General features: G+C 36.3%; 1 protein-coding gene across 1 annotated transcript; it reads right to left on the bottom strand.

Moving 5' to 3' along the window:
- Positions 1-220: 220 nt before the first annotated feature.
- On the bottom strand, positions 221-1,741 carry LOC112770757 (uncharacterized). Its single transcript, XM_025815157.3, has 3 exons — positions 1,334-1,741; positions 1,106-1,221; positions 221-608 (listed from the first exon to the last, which is right to left on the bottom strand). The coding sequence occupies exons 1-3, from the start codon at positions 1,511-1,513 to the stop codon at positions 338-340; spliced, it is 567 nt and encodes a 188-aa protein (XP_025670942.1). The 5' UTR covers positions 1,514-1,741; the 3' UTR covers positions 221-337.
- Positions 1,742-10,670: the final 8,929 nt, after the last annotated feature.

Here is a 10,670-nt window from a genome sequence, read left to right as displayed (position 1 = left end):
AGGTTTCGCTCCCAAACCACTAGATATCGAACCACCATCGATTTGCTAAAAATCGACAAAAACACACATACGATAACGTCAACTAAAATCTCATACATTCACCTTGGCCTCACAGTTCCGGACTGACTAGTAACCTAAAATGCTACCACATACTCAATATCAAATTCTTCACCTCCTTCCTACCTGCTACCCAACTTAATGTACAACCACACAACGAAAATTATACCCTTTCCAATATTGAATAATTGTTTCTATTAACAAAGTAATCTACAAAAATTTCAATATATTTTGAATACAGTTTTTTTGCAGTCGAAAAGAGTAATAATCTAATGGAAAATTAAATAATGGCAGTTCTGCAACATGGACAATGTGAATTATTTTCAAACCATGGGTTCAAGCATTTGGAATGGAACTTATGGGCACAAGGGAGATGCATCAGAGTCTCTCCAACCTTGAATAACTCCAAGCACACAGCACAATCCTCTTGTTCTGAGGCTTTCCACCTCAATTTGGACCAATTGAACCTTCTAGAACCACTTTTCTTTGAACCATATACCTCTGTGTGCAACTCTGCTATGCTTGCTTGTCTATTTTCCGAACATTTTATGCTGTTTTGCCATTTAATTGAATTGATTATATAAGTTCAAAGAATGATCAACGGATTGAGTAATTCTCAAAGATAATAATACAAAGTTATTTTATTTAACTTCATATATATATATATATATATAACTTTTGTAATTATATATTTATTCTATCTAAAATTATTCATTTATTTTAACAATAATTACTGAATACAAATAAAAAAGTTCGATTTTTTAAATTAATTTTTATTTTCTCTCAAATATTTTAAAAAATATTTTACTAACAAGATCTTTAATTAAGATGTAAGTGAAAAATATATGAAAAGGTTGTACAATGAATGCGTTGAAAAATTTATTTTCATTTTTTTCTAAACAAAACATTATACTTTTCCTTCGATAGAATAATTAGTTGACTTGCGTGTCAAAGATTCCTGTTGTTGCCTTGAATGCTCATTCAGATCTAAGATTTTTACTTAAAAAGGATTTTAAATTATTATTATTGTTTTTATTTTTCGTTATACCTTTTGTTTTCCAATTTCCTGTGTGATCTGAATTTGTCATCCAATCTTTGTCTGGCTTCTCTGGCTTCTCCAACCATACTCAAATCTGGTTGCGCCTGGTAGATCACGCTTCTATGCTGTTCGCATCAAAACACAGAAAACAAAACCAAAATCAAATTATTAATTATAGAAAATGAATAACAGTAAGAAAACAAACGCAAGAGAGATGTATATGCATTTGTTACTAACCAGCAAAGAAGGAGATGAAGAGGAATGAAGGGGCTCATGGTTTGCTGCATACAAACCAAAAGAAGTGCGCCTTGTAGAGTTATGTGAAGAAGCCGTGGAAGATGGTAAATCCAAGAATCCTTTACTTTGATGGAGTCTTCTCCTTCTAGCACATTCAACTCCGGGAAGTATTCCAGCCATTATTACTATTGCTAGCCTTTAATTTAAAGACATGTTCTGTAATTTAATATTAATCATTTTATAGCTAGTGCTTTGTTGACTCGTGAATGAATTGGAAGGGGAAATAAATGCTTCTGCCCTTTGAAAATTAATGGTAGGTGGAAAGACTATTGGACATGAGCACTATTGTGTTGTTTTATTGTCTCTGATTACACAACGAAAAGTGGAGTGTATTATTGCACTGGAGTTGTAATTATATTATTAGTGCGTGCTTTATAGATAGTATTTGTGTTGGTGGACAAAGTTGGGCCACACGCCACAGTTTTGGGTTTGGCAGATTTTTTCTTTAATTGTTTTTAAACCTTAGAAGTCTGTGTAATCGGTCCGTGCAAGTCTATTGAGACGTCTCACTCCCTTCAATTGTTTTCATGGTTGAACCAACTAATTCTTTTATTGATTAAGAGATTATTGCATCAAAATTGAAGATCGAATTTAGTAAATTGAAATTGAAGGACCAAGTTGAGTCAGAAGATTGAATTTAGAGCTTGGTGATCTTCTAACGTCCAATGTTAAAGATAATGGGATTCACGGGGGATAAATGCCGGTTAAAAAATTTTTCAATCCAATGTCGCAAAGTATAGTACCAACCGATCGATTATACCTAATCAAAGTTAATAAAGTGTGTCACCACAATTCGATTAATAATTAGGAGTAGAATTTTGGGTCGTTTTTCCAAGGACTTGCATTAGAATGCACATTGTTGGTTAGGGATTTTGGATTTTGAGTTATTTGTGGAAGAAGTAAAATGACAAGTATGTAAAAATAACAAACAACTAACAATTAAAGTGATATAACTAGAAATGGAAATCAAGCATTATCTAACTAGCAAGCATGCACCAAGATAACTACAACTAAGAGCATACGAGAATAAGACATGAAATTAAGATCAGAAAACCAGGAATTCAAGGCTAGTATAAGTGAATGATAATCAATTAATATAAGGGGTCTTGGCTAGGGGAGAGATTGGAGTTCCTATCGTTATTGCATCATCAAATAATGGAAATTGCATATTGCTTTCACTTAGTTATCCTTTAACAAATGAAGAAAATTCAAGTGGATACAATCAACTTGGATTTAAAAGTCTTAGGCAACTCCTCATAAGAGACTAGATTTAGTGAGATTCAAGCCAACTAGCAATGTTCAATTATCCATCCACATTAACAATCGACAATTCAACAGTTTCCAAATCTCATTCATTTAGGCCAAGAGTAAGGAAAACTACTCCATAACTAGTGAAAATATTTTGTCAAACACTTGGTGGGCACTAGTTTGAGACATAGAAAAATTACAAAATAAATAGGTTCATTAATGAACCCATTTAGCCTCATTAACACAAAAACACAACACACACAACTGAGAAGAGAAGGGAGAAGAAACCCCCATTGTTACTATTCATCCTAATCTTCTCAAGCTCATAACTTGAGCTACGGAGCTCCGATCGCCGCACCGTTTGCGGCCACGCGATCTTTGCGAAGAGCTCTACAAAATCTACCCAAGAAACTGGTAAGGAAATCACGAAATCCCTCTCAGTTTTTCCTTCCAAAATTTCAAATTTCTAGGATTTTGGATTAAGTGAAATTTTGTGATTTTGAGTGTTTAGGTGTACTCTAGCCCTTGATTGACATTGGATTTGGGTTTCAAAACTGTTGGGTAAGGTGAGTTATTCTTGAACTTTTTTAAATTGATTTATGGTGAGGATTAGGTTTTGATTTATGTGAAATATGTGATATTAGCTTGAATATTGGAGCTTGTTGGTGATTGTTGATGCTTGTTGGAGTGATTGGTGACTTGGATTGTGGTTGGAAGCTTAACTTGTGCTCAATTGGGGTTTTGGTACATATTCGGAATCGGCCAAGGTATGCTTTTCTGTTTTCTCTATGTAATATATAATATTTATGGCCAAGGTTGAAATGTTCATCTTTGCACATTTCGGGGCCGTTTTCTCCCTCAATCGTAGTGTCCACCATGTAGTGCTATATATGCTTGGAAAGCCCTGAATGTCTACTTTCCAATGCCTTTGAAATCACCTCATTTGGAGCTCTGTAACTCAAGTTATTTATTTTTGAAGAAGACCCTATCAGGCTGTCATGGGCATAGTTGGAGTTGTAGTTGGAGGTCCAACTACAACTTCAACTATGGCACCTTGAATTCCTCTTGGCCGAGTCGTGTACGTTGGAGTGGCAACGTTGGACCGCCAACTTTGGCTCAAACTTTGCACTAGTAGTTTGAGGCATAATTGGAGTCCAACTACAACTCCAACTACAACTCCAACTATAGCTCCAACTATGGACCTTTTACTTGGCACGTTTGAGGTCCAACTTTCACCAACTTTGCCACCAACGTTGGTTCCATCTTTCTTCATACCAATGTTGGATCATCATCTATATTTCCTCCAACGTTAGGTCTTTGATAATTTCACACCGATGTTGGTTTACCTCATCTGCTTCTCTTTTATGCTCCTTTCTTCCTTCATGCTTATTTTGTGCATTTTACTTCTTTTTTTCCATCAATTTCTGCAAAATAGATAAAATCAAAGAGATGAAAGTAATTTATAATTTAAGCACAAAAATACTCAATAATTAATCATGATTAGTGAAAATTAAAGGTGAAAAAGCATAAAAAAACAAGCCATGATGCCCTGGCATCACTCTTCTCTTCTCTTCTACCATATTCCGCAATTTACAATTTTACAGAATCCTAGTTTTCTCTCTGAACCATGAGCAACTAAACCTCCGCTGTTAATGTTAGGAGCTCTATCTATTATATGGACTGATACTATTATTTTTCTATTTTAATTTATGTACTGATTTCTATTTCAAAAATTATTTTCGTTCTTTATCTTATGAATCTGGGTAGAACGGAAGTATGACCCTTGTTCTAATTGAGTTCTTGTAAAACTTGGAAAAGATCTTTACTTAAACAACAGCTTGAAAATAATTTCTCCTAAACTTCTAAATATCTGGACTTAACGGGATATGTGACATATAATCCTTTTATATTTGGGTAATTAGAATTTTTGTGGCATATAAACTAGAAATGAACTTCACCCTCTAATTGGAATTAAGTGACCAAGGAATTGGCGGTTGATGAATGTTAGAGGAGATTAAAAAGGTCTAAGAAATTAGGGTTTAGTCACATATAGTTTGCCATGAATTGAATCTTTTATGATTAAAATAGTTAGTAAGAAAAGTAAATCTAAAAGATAGATATCTCTGAAACATTAACTGTTTTCTCCATATATATTTCACCTCAATTTACTGCCTATTTTCTGATTCTCTGAATTACTGTTTGATGCATTTGAACTCTCAACATTCTTTTCTACTTGTCTAACTAAGTAAATCACGTAATCATTGTTGCTTAGTCCATCAATTCTCGTGGGATCGACCCTCATTCACTTGAGGTACTACTTGGTACGACCTGGTGCACTTGTCGGTTAGTTTGTGGGTTATAAATTCTGCACCAAGTTTTTGGCACCGTTGCTAGGGATTGACTGTGATTGACAACTATTAGTTGTTTGATTGCTTAGATTAGACATTTTAGTTTTAATTTTAGTTAAATTTGCTTTATAATTTTCGAAAATTTATTGCTATTATTTTTCCTTAATTTTTGAAATTAAGTTTGGTGTTACCTAGTTAATTTTATTTTATTTTTCCTATTTAATTTTCTTTATAAATTCCGAATTTCCTAGCTTAATTTTAGTCATCATTTTTGAAAATTTTTAGCTTTAATTAGTTAGTGTTTTATTTTATTTCTTTACATAGTTTACCTCACTAGAAATTCTCTACACTCTGATGTAGAGAATCCCATTTTTCTTGTCTTTTGTCTGTTTATGAGCAGGAATAAAGACAAGGAACCTTTTACAGATTTTGATCCTGAACCTGAAAGGACTTTGAGACGACACTTGCAACAAGCTAGACTTTACAAGGCTAGTGAAAATATGATAAAGACCTTTGAAAAGGAAGCTGCAGAGTCCACCAAGGATCATAATCGTGCAATCAATGCCAATGTGGCAAATCTGAATGAGAATAAACAACCTAGAAGAGTGCTAGGCTCATACACTGCCCCCAATGCAGATCTTTGTGGGAAAAGTATCATGGTGCCTCCTATAGCTGCAAATAACTTTGAACTGAAGTCGCAGCTAGTCACTCTTATGCAACAAAATTGTCAGTATCATGGTCTTCCTCAGGAAGTCCCAAATCAATTTATTTCTAATTTCCTGTAGATTTGTGATACTGTAAAGACGAATGGAGTGAATCCTGAGGTTTACAAACTCTTGCTCTTCCCATTTGCTGTGACAGATAGAGCAAAGCTGTGGCTAAATTCTCAACCCAGGGAGAGCCTGGACACTTGGGATAAGGTGGTCACTGGATTTCTGACTATATTTTTCTCACCACAAAAGCTGACTAAGCTAAGGGTGGAGGTTCAGACCTTCAGGCAGAAAGATTGTGAGACCCTTTATGAAGACTGGGAGAGATACAAGGTGTTAACCAGGAAATGCCCTTTGGACATATTTTCTAAATAGACTCAGCTGGATACCTTTTTTGAGGGCTTACGTGAAATGTCCAAAATGTGTTTAGATAATTTTTAGGTGGTTCATTTCACACGAAGAAGACACCAGAGGAGACTACTGAGCTTATTAAGTTGGTTGCTAACAACCAATATCTCTACTTATCTAACAGGAATCTTGTGAACTCTGGGACCCCTCAAAAGAAAGGCGTTTTGGAAGTAGAGGCTTTTGATGCACTTCTTGCTCAAAATAAAATTTTATCTCGGTAGATTAATTTGATTACTCAACAATTGAGTGGGATGCAGGTTTCAACTGTTAATACTCAGAATGCGCCTCAAGAGGCTCCTTATGACATGACTGGTAGCTTTATGCATGGTGAGAATTATGATTATACTCAATCTTCTTCTGAACAGGTCAATTACATGGGGAATTCTCCTAGAAACCCCAATAATGATCCATATGCTACGACCTATAATCAATGGTGGAGAAATCACCCAAATTTGAGGTGGAGAGAGCAACCTCAAATATCACAGAATTTTAACAATAATTCTCGGGGCAGTTTTCAGCAGAATAATTATAATAACCGCTAGTTTTAGTCTCATTAACAACAACCACCTCAACAGAAAAATTCTCAACCCCAGAAGAACACTGATTTAGAAGCTATACTGGCTAGTTTTATGCAGGAGACTAGAGCTTCACTCAGAAACTTGGAGGTTCAAGTAGGCCAGTTGAGCAAGCAAGTACCTGAGAGGCCTCCAAATACACTTCCTAGTGATACAGTGGTGAACCTAAGAGAAGATTACAAGGTCATTCAATTGAGAAGCGGTAAAGTAGCTAGTTCTGAGACTAAGGTCAATGAGAAGCTAGTTGAAAAAGAAGCTCCGGAGGAGAAGAAAGAAGAGGTGGAGGATGTTCCTCCTAGGCGTGTAGATAATCCATTTCCAATCTCTCTTAATACTCATCCCATATTGCCTAAGGCTCCTGAATACAAGCCGAAAATGCCATATCTTCAGAGAATTTAGAAGGCTTCCAATGACAAGCAATTTTGTAGATTTTTAGAAGTTTTAAAGAAGCTTCAAATCAACATTCCTATTGGTGAGGCTTTTAAGCAAATGCCTCTATATGCTAAATTCATGAAAGAATTATTGACTAACAAGAGGAATTGGAAGAAAAATGAGACAGTGGTGCTAATAAAGGAATCCAGTGCTATTATTCAATATAACCTTCCTGAGAAGATGTAGAACCTATGAAGCTTTGTAATTCCTTGCACCATTTGAGATGTCACTATTTAGAGAGCTTTGTGTGATCTTGGAGCTAGCATCAACCTCATGCCACTTTCAGTGATGAAAAAGCTCTAAATTCAGGAGATAAAACCCACTCGTATTTCTCTTTAACTTGTTGATCTTTCTATTAAAATTCCTGTGGGGGTTATTGAGGATTTACTTGTGAAAGTGGGGCCATTCATATTTCCTACTGATTTTGTCATATTGGATATAGAAGAGGATCAAAAGTCCTCTAATATTCTTGGAAGACCCTTTTTAGCTACAGGTAGAGTCTGATTGATGTGCAAAAGGGTGAATTAACCCTAAGGGTCAATGAAGAACAGGTGGTCTTTAATGTGTTTAAAGCTATTAAACTCCTTAATGATTCTGAGGGGTGTGTGAGAGTTGATGTTGTTCAACCACTTGTTCAAGGGGTACTAGAAGTTGAGTTACTTGATGATATTCTGGATCCTCTCTCTGAGTATGAATTACTTAAGAGTGATGATTCACCACCCCAGAAGAACATGGTGAGCACGCCTAAGGTGGAAGGAGAAGTTCCTAAGCTTGAGCTCAAGCCTTTGCCTTCTTCTTTGAAATATGTGTTCCTAGGTGAAAATGATTCATATCCAGTGATTATTAGCTCTTCCTTGAAACATGGTGAGGAAGAGGCGCTGATTACAGTGCTTAAGAGCCATAAAATAGCTCTTGGGTGGACCATTGGTGATTTAAAGGGGATTAGTCCAACCGTATGCACAAGATCCTTCTTGAAGATGATTGGTATGCGAAATTGTGATTCACACTTTTCCCAACTCCGCATAGCTGACCAGCAAGTGCACTGGGTCGTCCAAGTAATACCTTACGTGAGTAAGGGTCGATCCCACGGAGATTGTCGGCTTGAAGCAAGCTATGGTTATCTTGTAAATCTCAGTCAGGCGGATTCAAATGGTTATGAGGTTTGATAATAAAAAGACAATAGAACATAAAATAAAATAAAGTTACTTATGTAGTTCTTTGGTGGGAATTTCAGATAAGCGTTTGGAGATGCTTTGTTGCCTCTGAACCTCTGCATTCCTATTGTCCTCATCCAATCATGCGTACTCCCTTCCATGGCAAGCTGTATGTTGGTAGATCACCATTGTCAATAGCTACCATCTATCCTCTCAGTGAAAACATGTCCTCTATAGTTTCCCGTATGGCTAATCAGTTGTCGGTTCTCAATCGTGTCGGAATAGAATACATTTATTCTTTTGCACACTGTCACTGCGCCCAACAGTCACGAGTTTGAAGCTCATCACAATCATCCCATCATAGATCTTACTCGGAATACCACAGACAAGGTTTAGACTTTCCGGATCTCAAGAATGCTACCAATTGATTCTAGCTTATACCACGAAGGTTCTAATGTCACGGATTCGAATGCTCTGTTGTCAGGAGAGGTAATTCAGATCCGTGGGTCAAAGACCAAAGAGAGTATACTCCAGCTGTCGTCCAATGACTACATTGAACATCATGTAGACCGCTTTGTGGTTATCAGGCACATGGATCTTGGCTAAGCAAGTAACGAAGATTGGGTGATTGTCACGGGTCACCCCTTCATTCTGACTTCACTGAATTAAGTACGAGAGTATATCTTGGAGGAGAAGTAAGCGTGAATTGAATAAAAAACAATAATACTTGCATTAATACTCGAGGAACAGCAGAGCTCCCCACCTTAATATGTGAGGTGTAGAAACTCCACCATTGGAAAATACATAAGAATAAGGTCTAGGCATGGCCAAATGGCCAGCCTCCCAAATGGCATAATACAATTGAAATAGGGTTCAAAGACCTGATCTAAGGATCGAAGAATGGTCCAAAGATATGAATACAATAGTAAAAAGTGCTATTTATACCAAACTAGTAAACTAGGTTTACAGAAAATGAGTAGATATTGCAGAAATCCACTTCCGGGGCCCACTTGGTGTGTGTTTGGGTTGAGCAATGATGCTTTCACATGCATAGGCTCTTCTTAGAGTTCAAACGCCAGTTTTGGTGCCAGTTTGGGTGTTTAACTCCAGCTTTGGTGCCAGTTCTGGCATTTTACGCCAGAAAAGGGTCTCTGGTGGGCATTTGGACGCCAGTTTGGGCCATCAAATCTCGAGCAAAGTATGAACTATTATCCATTACTGAAAATCCTAACATGTCTACTTTTCAACGCAATTAAGAGCGTGCCAATTGGGTCTCTGTAGATCCAGAAAATCTACTTCGAGTGCAGGGAGGACAGAATCCAACAGAATCTGCAGTCCTTTCTCAGCCTTTGAATCAGATTTTTGCTCAGGTCCCTCAATTTCAGCTAGAAAATACCTGAAATCATTGAAAAATATACAAACTCATAGTAAAGTCCAGAAATGTGAATTTTGCATAAAAGCTAATAAAAATAGACTAAAAAGTAACTAAAACATGCTAGAAACTACCTAAAAACAATGACAAAAAGCGTATAAATTATCCGCTCATCACAACACCAAACTTAAATTGTTGCTTGTCCCCAAGCAACTGAAAATAAAATAGGATAAAAATAAGAGAATATACAATAAATTCCAAAACATCAATGAAGCTTAGTTCTAATTAGATGAGCGGGACTAGCAGCTTTTTGCTTCTGAACAGTTTTGGCATCTCACTTTATTCTTTGAAATTCAGAATGATTGACATCTATAGGAACTCAGAATTAATATAGTGTTATTGATTCTCCTAGTTCAGTATGTTGATTCTTGAACACAGCTACTTATGAGTCATGGCCGTGACCCTAAGCATCTTGTTTTCCAGTATTACCACCGGATACATAAATGCCACAGACACATAACTAGGTGAACATTTTCAGATTGTGACTCAGTTTTGCTAGAATCCCCAGTTAGAGGTGTCCAGAGTTCTTAAGCACACTCTTTTTGCTTTGGATCACGACTTTAACCACTCAATCTCAAACTTTTCACTTGGACCTTCATGACACAAGCACATGGTTAGGGACAGCTTGATTTAGCCGCTAAGGCCAGGATTTTATTCCTTTGGGCCCTCCTATCCACTGATGCTCAAAGCCTTGGATCCTCTTTACCCTTGCCTTTTGGTTTAAAGGGCTACTGGCTTTTTCTACTTGCTTCTTTTTTTTCTTTCTCTTTCTCTTTTTTTTCGCTACTTTTTTTCTCGCAAGCTTTGTATTTTTCACAGCTTTTTCTTGCTTCAAGAATCAGTTTTATGATTTTTTAGATTATCAATAACATTTCTCTTTTTTCATTATTCTTTCAAGAGCCAACAATTTTAACATTCATAAAGTTTACTATAAAAAATATGCACTGTTCAAGCATTCATTTAGAAAACA

The sequence above is a fragment of the Arachis hypogaea genome, chromosome 3, assembly GCF_003086295.3.
Source record: "Arachis hypogaea cultivar Tifrunner chromosome 3, arahy.Tifrunner.gnm2.J5K5, whole genome shotgun sequence".
Lineage (NCBI taxonomy): Eukaryota > Viridiplantae > Streptophyta > Magnoliopsida > Fabales > Fabaceae > Arachis > Arachis hypogaea.
Note: the sequence above shows the minus strand (reverse complement) of the source record. Positions and strands in the feature narration are given on the sequence as shown.

Coding starts and splice junctions, on each gene's coding strand:
- LOC112770757 (XM_025815157.3), bottom strand. CDS start 1,513: ATGGCTGGAATACTTCCCGGAGTTGAATGTGCTAGAAGGAGAAGACTC. Junction 1,222..1,333: donor CTTCATCTCCTTCTTTGCTG/GTTAGTAACAAA, acceptor TGATGCGAACAG/CATAGAAGCGTGATCTACCA. Junction 609..1,105: donor AGGAAATTGGAAAACAAAAG/GTATAACGAAAA, acceptor ATGGCAAAACAG/CATAAAATGTTCGGAAAATA.